Source organism: Sciurus carolinensis, chromosome 4, assembly GCF_902686445.1.
Source record: "Sciurus carolinensis chromosome 4, mSciCar1.2, whole genome shotgun sequence".
Lineage (NCBI taxonomy): Eukaryota > Metazoa > Chordata > Mammalia > Rodentia > Sciuridae > Sciurus > Sciurus carolinensis.
Window position 1 is genome coordinate 81,117,661 of NC_062216.1, and position 18,334 is coordinate 81,135,994.

General features: G+C 43.0%; 1 protein-coding gene across 1 annotated transcript in view; it reads right to left on the bottom strand.

Moving 5' to 3' along the window:
- Positions 1 to 8,260: 8,260 nt before the first annotated feature.
- Grin2b (glutamate ionotropic receptor NMDA type subunit 2B) overlaps positions 8,261 to 18,334 on the bottom strand; it is a 394,948-nt gene continuing 384,874 nt past the window's right edge. The window contains exons 10-13 of the mRNA XM_047550285.1: positions 17,220 to 17,380; positions 15,155 to 15,342; positions 12,337 to 12,575; positions 8,261 to 10,128 (exon numbers count right to left, since the gene is read on the bottom strand). Coding sequence (XP_047406241.1) covers positions 8,272 to 10,128; positions 12,337 to 12,575; positions 15,155 to 15,342; positions 17,220 to 17,380 — 2,445 coding nt within the window. The 3' untranslated portion in view covers positions 8,261 to 8,271. The remainder of the gene's footprint in view (positions 10,129 to 12,336; positions 12,576 to 15,154; positions 15,343 to 17,219; positions 17,381 to 18,334) is intronic.

Genomic DNA, 18,334 nt, shown 5'->3' on the forward strand with positions numbered 1-18,334 from the left:
CTAGTGGTACAAGAAAGTTAAGGGACAAGCCTGTGATTTAGATTGTCTGGGACATGGAACATACAGAGGCAAGTAACAGGAAGTTAAGCTTGCAGGTTGGAAGACTGATAAGTGAAGCTCAATGAAATTTTTTTTTTCAGTTGAAGTTTAACATGATCTCATTTGTATTTAGGAAATGAGTATTGAGAAGAGTAGACTCAAATATAAATTTTTGGAATAGTTCTATAGGTTGTTGAAATCATCCAGATCAGATGGGAGAGCCTGAATGAAAAGGGAAAACTGGGAAACTTCTTGGGGTAAAAATAAACAGGCTTCTCAAATGGTTAAATGTGCAAGGCAAAGGAAATGAAGGAAGCAGAAGTGCCTGGGAAAATCTTTAGTTTGGGGTCAGAAGGACTGGTAGTGCCATTAACCAAAAGGGTCACTTGGGGATTATGTTGGTTTGCAAGGATAGTTTTGAATATCTGAGTCAATAAGAAGTGAGGGGATTGGGGATATGTGCATTAGGCTGAAGAGAAAGTAAAGTGTAGTAGTGAAGATTTTAATTTCATCTTCATTCAGACTCATTGAAGTTGTGTAAGACTGAAAGATTGCATGGAGAAAAGGTGGCAAGGGTCAAGTTAGTCAAGACTAAGGAAGAGTAGCAACCAGTGATGTCGCCGAGGTCCAGAGAGCTAATATTAAAACCAGAATGTACTGCCTCCCAGTGGTTAGTTTAAGGTGGTGTCAATGAGACTGAAGAGCAAGGAAAGGGGATTTAAAAAAAAAAAAAGGTCATCTCGGATTTTTGGATTTTGTAGCAAGAATCTCATTGGAATTTTACCAGTCAGTAGTTTATCAATAGACTGATAGGAATAGCCCCATTATAAAGCCATGGGTGCTAGGTAAGAAGTAAAGAAAGAGGAAACACCCTATTGAGAAATTCGGAAGTGCAAAGGTAGACAGAGATAGGACAGGAATTCAAGAATCTATTTGGATTGAAAATGGATTTGTCCTTAGAGATAGTTTTAGGGTATGGTTTTTGTGATGGTGGCAGGCAGGTGTGTCAAAGGGATTAAAGAGAAGTGCTACTAGCTCTAGTACCCCTCAGAAGTGGTTGGAGATGATGTCAGAGCATGGAGAAAAGGAGCCGAGTTGAGAGGGAAGTGGAGAAAGATGAGTGAAGGACAGGAGAAATTGAGAGGTAGAGAAAAGAGGTTACATGAGAATTCCATACACAGATGTCTTTTCTTGGTAACACAGCAAAAAATTGCCTGTTTAAAGAGAGGAAATGAAAATGAAACAAATTTCACCAGCTCTTAGAGAACGTGACATGCAGTCAACAGAGCAAAAATAAAAAGGATGTCCAAGCTGGGAGAGTACTGGTGAGATGAGATGGACTGATTCTGTGCTCTTCAGCAAAGGTCTAAGGCTTTCCCTTGGAGATGGAAGGAATGATGAAGGAATGGGATATAACATTAGATAAGCAAAGCAGGTATGGTCAGCAAGCAAGAGGAGAAAGAGATTGCTGGTAAGAGCATTGCTGATATGGTGAATGCAGGGTCACTCGTGTGTTCCCACGACCCAGAAGGGAAGTAAATGGAGCCAGTTGTGTTTATGCACCAAACCAACAGATGGGCTAAAAGGAAGGAGGATGAGATATAGAAAGTCCGGGGTTGTGGTAAGAGAGGGAATTTCAGAGCAATATCTCTGGGAGATAAGATGATTACAAAAGAAGAGGTCAGATGAGGTCATGATATGAAGTTAAATCTAAAATAATTTAATTAATATTTTTAAATCACACCCTGAAACCAGAAAATATTAAACCTGCACGGTTTAATATGCATACCTCTTTATATATACATAATACATACATTTAAATATTTTGTACTTATGCATTTATACATTCAATGTCAGTATAATATACTCCATTTTAAAAGCTGTTATTTTCCTCCCAGCACTAGCCCAGGGACATAGTATGTGCTCAATAGACATTGGTTTAATTGAACTAATATATTTAACTAGAGCTTTTATTTTTATTTTATTTTTTCTTCAGAGTACTGGAATCTGCTCCATTCCATGAATCACAACACTAAAATGATTACAGATAAAGTGTAAAAGTGTGGAAACCAAATCTTTAAAATAACAGTTTTATAACAGGTTGAGTGTCAAGCTTCTTGATTATACCTTTAACACTTGTACTGAGTTCCATTTCTTTCACCTTTGCCATTATAAATTTTCACACAACATCAGAGTCCCAAGGCTAAGAGTAATTCTACTCATCTATTCCACTTCCCACCTTCAGTTCTTATCAGGAGCCCTTACCTTCATAACTTTACCAGAAATTATATTTTAAAGCATGCAACCATGCCAGCACCTCACTGTGTTGAACTCTGAAATGGATGCAACAAGGATACCATGGCAGAGAAATGTGGAAAACTGTTAACTTTACCCCTTGATTCCCAGCACCACTGTGCTGACCCAACAGTCTGAGAAAAATTCCTTTTTCTTGCTTCAGTATTGTAAACGAGAAACCCTAACCTCCACCAATATGGGAAATAGCACTGGATTTCATTTAAGGTTTTTGGTGGGGACCTTTGTTTTGGGAAAAGATGGATTATACATTTTAAGTCACAGAATTCATAGGAACCCTCTGGGGTTGAATCAATGCAGCTTAAATGGGAATGAGGGTGGGACATATTCAGACATCCTGTGATTTTATATTATATAGGAATCCCCCAAACTAGAATGGAATCCTAGATCTAGATCAAATTAGAAGTTCTTAGACTGACTAATCTGCACTTTAATATTGCCCCAAATATCTGATAGACCTAAAAAAGAATTGCCCCCAGGTTTAGTAGCACCTGATAGTCAACTGGCTCCTTAACAGTTAGTATGGCATGGGATAAGTGGGTACCCAGTATGCAAGTGGAAAAGCATAGAATACAGGACAACCCAGTTAACTGGAAGATTAAGTGAACTGGGACAGAAAACAGGTAACACATTCATTCAATTTGATCTTCTAGCTGCCTACTCTGTATCTTGTAACAGAGAAGCATCAGCCTTCACAGAGTCACAGTCCTTAACCTCTCTATAAGATACTGAACTTCTAAACTGCACACTCATGTGACTATGCATTGTAAACAATTCCTAACTAGGAATCCTATCCCAGTGTCACATGAACCTTGAATAAAAGCAGGTGGAGATGAAATATGGTTTAAATATCTTCCCTTCTGGAACCTGTATCCTTGCTCCCTGCTGTTACTCTTGGTGTTCTCTGCTTTCTCCCTCTTGGATCATCCCTTATTCCCAGGAAAAGGAATGAGAATCCTAATGTAAATTAGGTGTTTAAATGTATAAATCCCTAATATGGCTTAATATGTCACTTTTCCTGGGTTTGCTTTCATTTAAAATACATCTGAGCAGCTCAGTGCTAAAGCAATAAATCCGCCTGGGAAGCCAGTAGTTGGAAAGCCTTTTTGGGACCTTGAAATCATACCACGGACACAGACTATTTGTAAGGCTAGACCCACTTCAGTGTGACTGTCCACCTTGGCTGCTTTTCCTCCATAAAAGTTCCTTAGACAGGAAGAAGAGTCTCTGCACTCAAGTAAAGAAAGCAAAGTCTCTACCACAGCATTTAGCAGCCCACTGAGCACACATTTCCTATATGGCTTCAGGTTCAGAGAGCACAAACAGTATGGCCACAGTACCCAGCAACGCCTAACACATTCATCAATGGCACTGCAGTTACATCATTTATGCGCACATCTGAGTCATTCCTAACATACCAAAAACAGACATGCACAGCGCATCAAGCAATGACAGGGCCTTTTTAGAGAGACCGTGATTAAAAAAATAGAGTGAGTTCAGGAATAGCCTTTCCAAAGGCAATTACCCAAACAATCTGGTTATTCTGTCTCTAAATCTTGAACTAACTAAAACAAAACAAAAAACAGAACAAACCAAAAACAAACCCTAGCTCTTAAATGAGATGTGCAGGTGACCAGCACTCTGCAGAGAATTCTCCCTTGGGCAACTCCTGATGGCCATGGAAGACTGGGCGGGTGATAATCACTTAACTGTATAGACGACTCCTATTTTATCACATTACACATGCGTTTTGGCACTACTGACACCACCAACATTTAATGGAATCATTTGGGACTTTTCCCCCAATCACAACATGGCTGTGGCCAGTACAGGGAATATACATTAAAGATGTCTCCCAAATTCTGGCTGAGGATACACAGTGACAACTTTTGAAATAACAAGGTCCACTGTACATGCATCACTCTGAAGGGTGTGCACATTCTTGACTCAGGCATATTCAAGGGTCAGGTCACTGAGGCTGGTGGAAATGCTGAGATTTCAGCATTGCCACTGAATGGAGTGATGCAGAACCATACCCACTAACCCACTTCCAGAGTGGAAGGGAATGATAGAAAGCACACAAGAGAGAAAGCACAGATTCTGAAGAACATTGGAACACTAAGCGCTCCTGAGGGTATCTGCAGAATCTCACAGTTTTGGATGGATTGGGTCTTGGTCCATACCCATCTGTGATACAGATGGGGCTTACTGCTGAATTCTTCCTCATGCATTTTACTGGCTTGTTATTCTGGAATTGAGCAACACCTAGAAATTGACTATGTTTAGCCTTCCTCTTTTTAAATTTTCTTGAGCAGGCCACGAATGTCTTACTTGGTCCCAATTCAAACATCCAGTGGATAAAAAATGATCAATTTGGGCCAAATAAGGGGTTCTGAAAATGAAATTATCTGACAGCTTCTCATGAGAGAAGTATAGGAAAAAATGCAGTAGGTTGGGTAACATGCAATATGGACTTGGAAATTTCATTCTGTGGTAGAGAAAGAGAGAGAGAGGCTGCCACACTCCACAAAGCCAACTGTCCAGGGAAAGACTTCTATTTGTCTGGTTAACCCAAGATCAGGTTATAAACACCTGATGTGAGGCAAATAGCACCTTCCTGATGGCAGTAATGAGGACAAGGCAAATATAAAGCCACCTTTGGCACCATCCCTCACATACCCACTGTCCTACTTCTAAAACTAACTTCAGCAATCTTTCTAAAGGAGTCATCTAGCCACTGGCTTTGAGTGGATCTGGTAATCTTTCCTAGCAAAGCATGGGAATTTCTAAGACTGGTGTCAAGTGCTACCCCCTGTAACCAGATGGCACATTCTTCAAAAAGTCAAGTCAGTGGACATTTTCTGGGTGTGGCTGTAGCACAGATTTCTAAGGGTAGGGTAGGGGTCAGGGTTAGGGCCCAGGTACCAGGAAGAAAAGGGTCAGGTGGCCAGATGGCTGCTAAACACCAGAGAAGGCTGCTGGGAGATTCCTCAGGATGGAGTTTCCTGAAACCTCTTAGTCACACTGTGAATGGGAGGTTATTAATTTGACCTCGGTTCTGTTTCAAACCCTTTTGGAAACCTTTGCTATGCTAGGTACTGACAGGGAAAATCTGGTGCCAACAATTTGTCTTTGATGGAGTGCTGGTACCCTATGTCTACCCAGAAGACTGGAGTCAGACAGGGCTCTGCTAGGAGCCAAACTGGACCCAGCAAAGCCCAGGCCAAATTGCATGAACACTTCTCAAAGATCAGCAGGAAGACTGGTTTGCGGGGGCGGGGCATGAGCACAAACTACTTTCCCCTGGCTTATTCACCATAGTGGCTTCCATTCACATTCACTTTTTCCAGACACCCTGAAGCAAAAGCCATACAAAACAATTTCCCCAACGGAAAAATGAAAACCTGTAACAAAACACTGTTTTCCCCCTCATTCCCATTCCCACCCCACTCCCTCCAGCCCAACACCCTGAATACTCACAAGAGAACACTTTATCTATACAAAATTAATTAGAAAACAAAATATTTACATATGAAATAAACACCATCTTGATTTCTGTCACCAGTGGAGACTGACAGAGCCCCCTGTGTTCTAGATTGCTGTTCGCTAGGATAGTTGGTTTGGTTTTTTTTTTTTTTTTTTTTATTTTAAAGGGGTGAGGTAAGAGGAAGAGTGAGGGGATGAGCCCCTGACCCTTGGACAGAGCCAGGGTGAAGCGATGTTTCTATGGCCCTTCTCGTTCTTCCTCCTGGAGACGCCTCACGCCCTCTGTCCTCTCTCTCAAAGTCTTTCCTTGAATCTAAGGTAAAGCACTCCGTGCTCCTCTCTCCAAATCTGTGAGAGGTTCAGCCCCTTGCCCCCACGTTCATTTTAGAAAGAAAACAAAGCATTACAAGGCCTTCAGTTGGCTTTAAAATGAAAGATACTGAGGTAAAAATAAGGAGGAGGACAGGGGACAGCAGTCGAGGGCGGGGAAGGAGGAAGGGTCGTGAGGCAGGGCGATCAGGAAGGCAAAGAGCAGCCCTGGAGTATGTGACGTGAAGAGACATGGCAGCTTCCTTCCAGAGGAGGATGAGCACCTTTCTGGTTTATGTGTCCTGTGTGCAACAAGGCGATCCTGTGGTCAAGCTTCCAAACAGACCCGGGGCTCTTTGGATGCCACCCTGTGAGAGGAGGATGGCAGGACAGTGGAACTGACCCATAGAATACCCCCACTCCAAGTTCCAGGACCGGCAGTGACAAATACTCATTTCCCTTCTCAATTTTCCAACTTTTAGTGAAGGGGGCATCACAACTGCCAGTACCCTCATCCCTGGAGTTTTACACACACACACATACATATATATATATTTACTTTAGAATGGTACAATCTGAGAGGGAACAGAGGTGTTGCAGGAAGGTGGAAGGGCTTCTACCAAGAGAGTTCCCACTGGGCGCAAGTCACATTCCCAGGGAGTCAGGCCCAAGGAGGTAGTGCGAGAGTCCCTCCCGCCTACCGTTCCCCACTTCCGAATCAATTCCCTTCTCTCCAGGCCTCCCGAGCAGTGCTCACGGGGGCAGGCTCATGCTCTTCACTGTCTGTTCCCTATCAGTTGTCATCAGTTCTGGGGGAACAAGCCTGCTTTTCTAGCTCCAGGCTAAGTAAGAAGGGATCAAAGCATTGAAAACATCCCCCTCTCTCACTTACCCTACCACAAATGACTCCCCTCTTTCTCAGAGCCTTACTGAGCTCCTCCCCAAACCTTGGCCAATTGAGGGTCTAAAAGTTCAACAGAGCTTTTTGGAGTCTTTTGCTCTCAAGTGTGGGCAAGAAAATTATGGCTGCTTCTGTTTCCCTTTAGCCTTCCTAGAAAGTTCTTGGCGCAAACTAATGGAACTTACTGGTAATCAATGAAAAATCATTCTAGTATCTTGCTTCTGTAGGATTGTCTCCTTTTCCTTTTTGTCTATAGCACAGCATCTTCTTTGTCAAGAACTTCCATTCCTCATTCAGGAAGGTGAAGGGGAGAGACAGCAGACACTCAGGTAACATATAGCCATCTCTGTTTGTATATAAGCCAAAATGAGTGCATTGCTCAGGGATATGGAAGGAATCAGCACAATGAGTCAAGTTGCCTTCTCTACATTTAGAGGCACCTGACCGCCCATGTGTGCAAGTATACATGGACATACATGCACACACGATCCCCTGCTGTTGCCTTCAATGCACCACAGAACACTATAAAGTACTTTCTAGTTTGTTCAGGAATCCCCTCATCCACCAAAGACCTTTCACTCCAGTTCACTACTAATGAGTCTCCTGGAGTTGAAGCAAACACTTTTTTTTTTTTTTTTTTTGGCTTATATATAAACACACAAGGCCTCCCACCCTCTGTTTGGCACACCATCCCTAGGCAGATGTCATCCACCCAATAGAATTTAGCAAAAGCTCTTTTCATTCACAAGCAGTATGCTAAATGGTCTCACTTAGATGCTTTTGCTTCCTCACCTAAACAGAAAGATAAGTTTGGGAAAAGCTACTCCCGTGCTCACATGGCCTCCTTTTGCTCCTCCTGGCTTCACTCAAGGTAGATGGCAAAGAGCTCTTCCTTCCCTGCTAGGAGGAAGCTCGCATGCAGTACTTCCTTTCTCCTCTGCACCCTCCCATGCTGAGAGGGCTCGGTTCACCCTCTCATGGGAACAGGAATGGCACACAGATCTGGGGAGGAGAGGAGAACTGTGAAAAGGAGGAGAGATGGTGCTGGTCACCAAGGTTGCCTTCAGCAAGAGCCAGAACTCCAGGATCCCATAAATAAACTAAAAGAACAAGAAAGGAGCAAATGGGAACCAAGTTCACCCCGACCCCCTCTGTGACATGCGCACCACACGACCCACAGCCCTACCCCTCCCATACCCACCTTAACCTCTCTCTTCCCTCACTCAGACATCAGACTCAATACTAGAAAGTTTCTCATAAACATGCCCATTGCTGGAGCCATTGAAAGCCCTGGGGTTTTTGTTGTTAGGCACACAGGGGTTGGACTGGTTCCCTATACAGATGTCCTTCTGGAAACGGCCTGGCACAGCCCCATGAAGGGCCGAGACCACCGGCTTGTTGGTGACAAGGGCCCGGAAGTCCGGCCTGGCTTTCGACGCCCCTGCCACTGTGGGCTGCCTGAAGAAGTAGGATTTGCTGCCATGGAGCAAGCACTGGTCGTCCCCAAAAGTGGGGATGAAAGGGTTTTGCGTGACCCGGTCAGGGTAGAGCGACTTGCTGAGCATGTAGCCGCCGCCGGGGTTGTTGTGGTGGTGGTGTCCGGCAGTGGGCACTGAGGACTTGTTGTTGGCAAAGGTGCTCTCGCCGGCTGGCATCTCAAACATGTGGGCGTAGGGGCTCCCATCCAGGAAACGGCCCTTGTCTTTCAGGCTCACGCTGCGCGGGGCCAAGGCGGCTTCTTCCTTCTGCAGGTCCACGAAGGTGTCGTAGGAGTGCTGCCGGCGCAGTTTGTTCCGATTCTTCTTCTGGGCCTTGGAATTAGTCGGGCTCTGAGGATACTTGGTGGTGGAGGCGTTCGACGTCACCGCCACAGGGGCAGCCGGTTGGTCCAGTTCCTGCAGGGAGTTGTCCTCGCTGATGTCGTACAGGTTACCCGCCTTCTTGCAGGCCTCACACCGGATGCACGCCTGCCTGCCCGAGTTCTGACCTGCCACTGTCGTGGAGTAGTTGTGCAGCTTTGAGGGGCAGCTGCGGCAGAAGTTGCCCCCAGACCGGTCCTCCCAGTCCACGTTGGTCAGGTTCTTCTCCCAAGGGGCTGGCACCCCGCTGACCACGCCGTGTTTGTCGCCCGACGGGTGTTTGAGGTGAGACCTGTTGGTACAGGGCCCTCCTCCGCTGACGGAGTCGCGCTTAAAGTCATCACTCCGCTCCTTGTAGATATCGGTCAGGTCCACGTGCTCCCAGTGAGGGGAGTTCTCCTTTGTTCGGAACTGGTCCAGGTAGAAGTCCCGTAACCCCTCCTTGTCCCTGAAGTAGCGCTTGTGGTCAGGGGAGCGGGGCGGTCGGCGGCGGTAGGCCAGCTCGATCTCGTCGAACTCCCTCCGGGACTTGGCTGAGGCTGGCCGCTTCTTCAGGCTGTCCTTGTACTGCTGCTTACGCCTCTTGGCCGCATTGCCCTCGATGTTTCCATAGGTGACCGTGTGGGTAGAGATGTCAGAGACGTCTGAGCGGATCAAGTCGTCGTGGCCACTGTAGCGGTCGCTCTTGAAGGAGAACTTGCCGTACAGGTCACTTAGCTGGCTGTGTTTGGAAGAGGGCAGGCCAATGTCCAAGGGCTTCTTGCTGATGGACCTTGGCTGGGTGGTGAAGGGCGGGTTGTCACAGTCGTAGAGCCCGTCGATGGAGCTGGTGCTGCCGATACTGTGCGGCCGGTGGTGGTGGTGATAGTGGTCTTGGTACACGTTGCTGTCCTTCAGCTGCAGATTGCCAAACGTTCTCTCCACTTCGCTGATGTAGTCACTGAAGAGGTTCTCCTCGCAGGGTGGGTTGTTATAGGACTTGCAGTCGGAATGCGTGAAGCTGCGGCGGTGCTCTGAGATGTCATAGACTGATGACTCCCGGCGGATGAAGTCCAAGGCGCTCTGGGGTGAGCCATTCACACCAGACAGGTTGGCCATGTTCTTGGCGGTGCGGAGCAGGCGCAGGATGTTGGAGTGTGTGTTGTTCATGGTTGCAGTCGGGGAGTTCATCACGGATTGGCGTTCTTCAATAGCCACTCCATGAATGCAGCTGTAGATACCCTGAAGCAAAATACCACGGGACAGATTAGATCCAGGGAAGCTAAAAATGACCATAAACCACGTTCTACCATCAGGAATTATCTAAAAGTCAGAGAAAGCATAAAGCAGTTTCATCTACTCTTACAAGATGTAGCTAGAAGATTGTCTGAATCACCCCCTTGAATTCAGTGAAGTTCATTTCATGAGCTAAGATTAGTGACCTGGCCATCAGAGAGAAGCCTTGGCTGTACCAAGTCACTTGAGCAAATAGGCTGGAATCATAGAACATGACGTTCTTGATTCAGCTCCACCATTGACTTGATTTTTCTTCCTATGCCCAGATTTTCACATTTTAAAAACAAGGTCATGATACAAACTCACAGCAAAAAAAACATTGTCAGCCTTCTGGAAGTAGGTGGCAATGCTCTACAGACACTGAGGATGCTCTGCTCTGGCTGGTCACTGCTGGACGGCAGCAAAGCACAAGGGAGCTCAGTAGCTCACAATTGCTACTCTTTTCCAGCTTTGACAAAACTTGAACACTTTTTAGAATGTTGGTCACCATTTAACAGCTGAACAATTCTGTTCTTTGTCAAGCATGAATCAAATTCACACAGAGAATTAGGAAGCCCGGGGTCAAAGAAGAATTTTTCTCCTACTGTGCCCTACACCATGGGAGGGAAAATTGGGACAAATATCAGATACTGAGTATGAATAAATAACTCCCTTGTTTAATTCTTTCATTTATTTTCTCTTTAACTCCCAGTTTTCTTCTTACACTTTATTGTTCACTTAATATTATTATAAATAATGTTTTATCAAATTAGCATTGATAGAAAGCTTTCTATGTACAACTCTTTGTATTGGGCAATGAAGAATAGCAAGAGAAGGTATTGAAGAGGAGGTTTTGAACTGTGACTTTACAATAAGGCAAAATAATTCAGAAATGAATGTTCTCCCATGGATAGGGATAAGAGCAGAGAAGGTTAGAAGGAGAATGCGGCTAAGTGAAAAAGAAGGGAGCCTATTGTCCCAGAGGGCATCACAAGGTCAAAGATCTTCAAGATACACTCTACTTTTCTTCCTTGTCCTACTGTGTCACGCTTATTGTCTATCACCTGGAGAAAATGCCAAGTATTTTTCATCTGTAAAGGGACCAATGATGTCAAAGAGTACAAATGGGAGTTCTATTACAGGTCACCAGTTTCCCCTTCTTCTGTGATTGCCCTGGCTGAGGCCTTGGGGAAGAGCTTGTGCAGTGAAACAGTATGGATTGGGGCTGTAACCAATGCAAGTTCCTTTCTCCTGTTCCAGTGCTAATGAATGATCTGAATCAACTCAGCCAGAGGGGAAATGGAGAAATTGTTCCCTATCAGTGAAATACTACAGGCAAATGACCAAAAGATGAAACGATTTAATGAGAAATCCATTTACTTTCATAACTCCATTTGAGGCAAAGTTGGTCATACCTGGAAAGTGGACCTCAATCCCAAAAGGTAATTTGAGTTGACTGCACATGAGTGAGCTCCACAACCTTATTAATAAAACTTAAAGAGGTTCACTCTGTTTTTTGAAACTCCTGCCTATGAGCTATTGTTCATATATAAAACTCTCCCTGATGTCTCCCTTTAGACTAGAAATGAAGAAGTGACCTAAATAAAGAGTGACCTAAGAGTTAATACTCTTGCTCCAATTAAGGAAGTTTCTGGAATATAAATTTCTTGTGAGTCAGAACTTATTTCTGAAGGTCCTGTTAAGCTCTTCAACTCTTCATACTCCAATCATGGTTAAAACATAGGATTAGTGAGACCACCATTAATACATCCTTTATGTTAGAATAAGAGAGAGATGTTTCATTCCATTGTTTACATAGAAATGTGATTCTTTTAAAGAATTAAATTATTATTATAGCTTAAAAAGAATTGACTAATGATGATGAAAACCATTTGGAGAAAAACCAGACTTTCCATTTTGATAGATCTGGCAGTTCTTACTGAGAAACAAATGCTCAAATCCCACATGGAAAAATATTTCTTAAAGGAAATATAGTATCACCCATCTTTTTGGTCCACTTGAAATATCACAAAAACTCCTAGTGAAATGCATGATGTGGTTTCTTGCTTTAGCACATAAGGCTGGAGTTAGTGCCCTTTTGGGTCTCTCTGTTTTGCACAGTGCTAGGCTAAGCCATCCTTAACAAGCTCTAGGCATCTAAATCAAAGCACTTACTCGGCTGATGGAGAAGACCATGCCAGGTTTGCCAGAACAGACACCCATAAAGCAATGCCGGAACTGCCAATAGAAAAGGTGTTCACAGATGAAGGTGATGAGGCTGAGTGCCATGGCTGCCCCCAACATGTAGAAGACACCTGCCATGTTGTCAATGTCCAGCTGGCTGCTCATGACCTCATTCTTCTCATTGTGGCAAATGCCAGTGAGCCAGAGAGCTTCTAGTTCTTCCATCTCCCCTGGAGACAGGACAGAGAAAAAAAAAAAAAAAAAAAAACAGAGAAAGGGGGAAGAGAGGAGAGGAGTAGAGAAGTGGGGGAAAGAGGAATATTGAGAAAGAGAGAGAGAAATATGAGAGAGAGAAACATGAGAGAGAAAGAGACAAGGAGATACAAAGAAAATGAACAGAGAAAGTTAACAGTAATTTTATTAATACCATTATATATTAATTCACCAATGTATTCAATAAGTATTCAGTGAAAACATAATAAAAATACTACAGGTAATACAAAGACATGACACATTGCCACTGCTCCCCTTTACCTGCCCAGTGTTAATTGATATATATAAATGATCAATATGACACACTATCTGTTATACAGGCAACAAGAGTTCAAATTAGTGAAAGTAATTTGGTGGATAGAGGGTGGATAGTGGGTTTTCATGGGGGAGGTAGTTCCTGGGATTGGGCATGATGGATGAGTGAATTTCAGTTTATATTTTACAAAAAGGCACTTGAGGCAGCAGAAATAGCATGATCAATGGGAGGGAGGTGGGGAAATACAAGCTTGCTTAAGAAGAGGCATGAGGAACAGTTTTAACAGAATAATAGTCAGCAAAAGAAGCCAAGTAAAATACACTGATGCAAGAATTCTGAGGATGTCAGTGTCAGAATAAGCACTTTGCATTTTATTATATAGACAGTGAGAATTAACATAATCAAACAAGTGATTCAGAAACTTGCTCTTACAATTGCACAGAACAGACTCTCAGCAGGGAAAGGAGAGACAGAGAGATCAGCAAAGAGACTGATTGGTTCCCTAGGGTCCCTCAGAGTTACAGATTTGTTGTTGAAGAGGAAAATACAAATACATAATAGCAAAAGAGGAGTAAGTTTGAATAAAAGAAGACCACCCAAATCATATCTGCCTGCTTGTAACACTGCTTAAGAATACTTTGATTATTTCAATTCTGTCAGATGTCAATGGTCTTTATCTACTTCACTGGATACTAGGAATTAGAAAGGTAGAAATTCTAGACAGACGGGAAATGAAATAAACCGTGTGCCCTAGGATGCCTCTTATCCTAGACAAGCACAATTCAGAAAATATCGTGAAGAAGAATGTCCATTCCAATAATTCCAATTTGGCTAAAAATTTGGACTTTGTAAAATCTGATTAAAACTTTGGCAACTTCTGCAAATCATTTCTAGTGTTGTTCTTCCTCATGAGTACAAGGCTCCATTTTTGCCTGCAGGTGACAACCCTAAAATTGGAGAAGCTCTTACACCAGGTCTTGGAAACCCTCCAGCTCTAGCCCCCTGATCTTTTGATATTCATACAATCACTTTTTACACAATCAAACTATGCTCTTCCTAGAAAATGGAGCAGCTGACTTCACCTGGAGTCTGGGAATGTACCTCTGGTTTTCTGCTTCTGATCTCATCCCTAACAGCAAAGATTCTGCAGACATAATTTAGAGAACCACTTGGCTGATGGTCTGTGGAGCCATGTGGAGTAAGGCTGCTCATCTGTAACTGGATTAGATTCTGTGAGGATGACAGGAAGAGTAGGTGCTTTGGATAATAAAGTGATAAGAAATGCAGAAGACAAGGGTATAATGAAACAGAAGAGATTTTTCTCAGTGCAAGTTGGCTGCTCCCTCTGCTGCCAGAATGACACAGGCGAGTGCCTTATGGTGTCTGCCTTTGTGGACCCTGGGCCTGCCTCCTAAGTATTCCAGTTGAAAGAGCGAGGTAGGAAGAAGAGAAGAAAGAGTAGACAACTCTGCCTTCATTTCTCTGAGCACATAAAGAAAAGAGTCCTTCCACTTCCAGTCTGTTTGGGCCACATGTGAGATGACTGGTTGGAACATCTACTACCAGTCACTCCTACATTATTCTGGAAGTTCTGATTAACCCTGCAATCTTGAAACACACCTCTTGATCAACTTTTTAAATCTTCTCCCTCATCCTTCACCCAATATGGGTTGAATTGTGTCCCCCCCATGATGTATGTGTTGAAGTCCTAACCTCCAGTACCTTAGGATGTGACTTATTTGGAAATAGGGACACTGCAGATGTAATTAGTTAAGATGAAGACATACTGGAGTACAGTGGTATCCCAGTCCAATATGAATGACCTTAAGAAAAAGGCAAATTCAGACACAGACATGTTCAGAGGGAAAATGTACACACATGTAGGATGCCATGTGAACATGAAGGTAAGGATCAGGGTGAAGCTTCTACAAGACAAGGAAGATCAAATATTACCAGCAAACCATCAGAAGCTAGAGGAGAGGACTAAAACATTCCCCCTCACAGCCCTCAGGAGGAACTAACCCTACCATCAGCCCGATTTATGACCTCCTGCCTCCAGAACTGTGAGACAGTAAGTTTTCGTTTAAGTCACTGTTATGGCAGCCCTAGGAATCTAACATAACCTCAAATTTCGTCATGTACTGTGAGATGCTTTTTTTTTTTTTTTTTTTTTTTTTTTGCAAATGCACAGGTTCAAGGAACAGAGATAGAAGAAGGGTTGATATTCTGGACTAGTCATTGGTGAAGGACAAATGGGCACTTTCCCTTTCTTTAACTCACCATCTCCAAATAGCTGCAGGATAGCAAGGTCCACCTGGCGCTTCCACCCAGAGTCTTTTTGGATGGCAATGCCATAACCAGTGGAAGCGAAGACCTTGCCACTGCCAATGGTGACCAGCTTGCAGCCTTCGTCTCTGCCCGCCATGTAGTTCAACACTGCTGCGTCATAGATGAAGGCATCCAGCTTCCTGCACAAGAAAGAAGCAAACGAACAAAATCCAGAGGAGGAATTTCAGAACAAAACTACCTATGGTGCCATTAATATGAGGCAGCAGGGTTTTGGAAAGCTATGTAGAGAACTGGTTCAAAGTAAGGCTTAAGTTGGACTACTGCCAGAATCTAAAACCTGAATCCCAGGCTGTTCTTTATGTGATTTCAGGTTGAAAGGAGGTGATCTTTCCCTCCCACTGGGAATGATAAGAATGTACGTTGGGCCCGAAGCCAACTCATAAGCTGTGTCTGAAAAGGAGAAGGAGTAAAAAGGAATCAATAAAAATAATAACAGAAATAATGAGAAGTAAGCGCCACAATGATAACAAATAGCATGGGTAAGATTTATATAACATTTTTCATTTCTCAGTTCATTACAGTCCAGAGTGGGGATAAGTGTGGGTGTATGTGTTCCAATAGATGTGCAATGCTATTTTTGTGGTCAGGAAGGTTCCAATATTCTGTCGTACAGCACAAGGACAGAGGTGAGTGGTCGGGGTGATGGCAGCACAGGCTCGAACAAGAGCAAATGAGAGATTACAAGGGAAGGGAACACATGGAAGAACTCAGATCTCTGAAATTCCTAAGCAGATAAGGACTTCATTCTGTGTGCTCTCCTTGACAAGGTAGGAACACCTAGAGAAAGGCCTTGGAGTAAGGGCAGGAAGGCATGAATCAAAGTTGAAAACCAACATTTATACACAACAAAGGTAGAGGAAGGAAATCCCATAAAACCCTACAGGTAATAGGGAAGACTGAAAAGAGAAAAACATATCATCCCCTGCACTTTTGCAAAGCAAGTAGTCCCCCCTTGAGAAACGAACAAACAGAAACAGTCCTTTCAGCCATGATACACCATGGGCCATTTTATAAAAGGTGCCCTAGAGAAAAGTGTTGACAAAGCTCTAATGTGATTGGGAGCTGGGACTGTACCAGGGTTCAGACTGCCCAAACTGTCCTGCCCCAAGTCCAAATCGAACCATCTGAAATCTGTTGCAGATTTATTGATGGTATAGTAAGTAACCATGTGTCTTTGTGACTTTCAGACCTGCAGCAGAGGGACATTGAGAGGAAGTCCACCTGCTGCTAGTCATCATGTGGCAAGGGAGAACAGCTCTAAGGTCCCTTGACCCCCAAATCCCAACTTCTATAATGCCTATCACTTTCCACAGGTCTGGCTTCTGGACACCAAATGAGCACAGGGACAGTTGTAATTCATGAACTCCTTTAATGAACAAATACTCTTAGAGCTCAGTCACAAAGAATACCAACAAAGACTGGAATTGGAGATCAGTCAACACTTGCTCACTTTTTGTTATCTAAACACTTTTACACTTTTTCTTCTGTCTATAATACACCAGAACCATCATTTCATATCTTAGAGTATAGGTTTTTATTTCATGAGTAACAAATGAGTCTTATCCTTGACTCTTCCCTTCTATTTTTCTTTCTATTTTCTATTTTCTTTCTTTTTCCATTTCATTCATTTCATGGTTACATTAGTGTAAATAGAAAATAATTTGTAAAAAAAATGCAGAAGTAATAGCATAGGAATCTTTGTACATGGGCTTGAATCACATTGTCAAATATAACTTAGATGGGCTGGGGAATTAGCTCAGCTGGTAGAGTGCTTGCCTTGCAAGCACAAGGCCCTGAGTTTGATCCCCAGTACTGCAAAAAAAAAAAATATATATATATATATATATAACTTAGAAATCCATAAAGAGCAAATAAAATCTTCTTTGATTTAATGTTATGTGGTGTCATGCATGGTATACTAGTGCATCTGATTCTATACTTGTTTAATAGATATGAGAAACATATCAAACACTCTGAGATGGGAAGCAGTTCTTACCCTGTTTTCAGGGAGAGCAAAGCATCATCCACACCCCTCTGGTTGAACTTTCCCATGTAGGCATGCATTTCTGCATAATTATTGCGAATATTCCTCTCTGTGCTGCCATTGGGCACAGTACCAAAGCGGAAAGGGGGTGAGAAGTCATTAGGTCTCTGGAACTGGGGAGAGAAAGAGAAAGGGAGGGAAAGAAAGAGATAGAAAGAAAGAAAATGCTTTAGAAAATGTGAAGAGACATTAAGTTAGCATTAGTGGGTTTGTAATGGAAGGAACCCAACTGTAATTCACCCAACACATTAGTCCTCACTCAGGAACCCACAGCAATCACTATCTGGAAGTGGACTTCAATTCAACTCAATTTAATACATATTGTTGAGAGATTTCTATTTGCCCAACCCTGACTTCACTCTATAACCCCTGTGTGTTCCTTTTATGCACACTGCACAATACCAGGGATGATGGGCCAGCTAGCATAATTGTGGTGGAATAGCCACCCTTCTTTCTGAAAATTGGAAATATCTGCATCCAGGCCTCTTAATTCAGGGAACTAAATACATTGTCATTGTACTATTAAGGCTATAGGGCCTCAGTGAGGTGAGTTATATTGTGTTCTTAAAGATAATGCGTTGAGTATCAAATATATTTTGCTAAGAAATTTTCTCTTGACTTTCAGAACATTCAAAGCTCATATTTATCCTACATGAATCGTATGATAAATTATAAAATTACATATAATTTAGATTATGTTTCTCCTCTTGCTTAAACTCTGAGAGTGGACCTCTAGTGTCTACCATAAAAAACAGAAATCTCTTGAATTTTCATTCCATGACATCAGTTTTATTTCTGGTTATTACCCTGGAATGATTAAGTCTTTAAGTTGCTTTCTGAGCACATAATTGTTCATTTGCATCTTCACAGTCTCATTGTTTATCTCCTCAGCACAAACTCACCCTTGTCTCTAGGCCAATTCATGTTCTTTATTTCAAAATATCACTCAAAGCAATTTCTCCAGGAAACCTTCTGTGGATTCTTTCTTCTATCAAGTTTACCCAGAGTGATCCATTAGCACTTGTTATTTTGGTTTAGATCACTGTAATTCATACTAAAAATTCAAT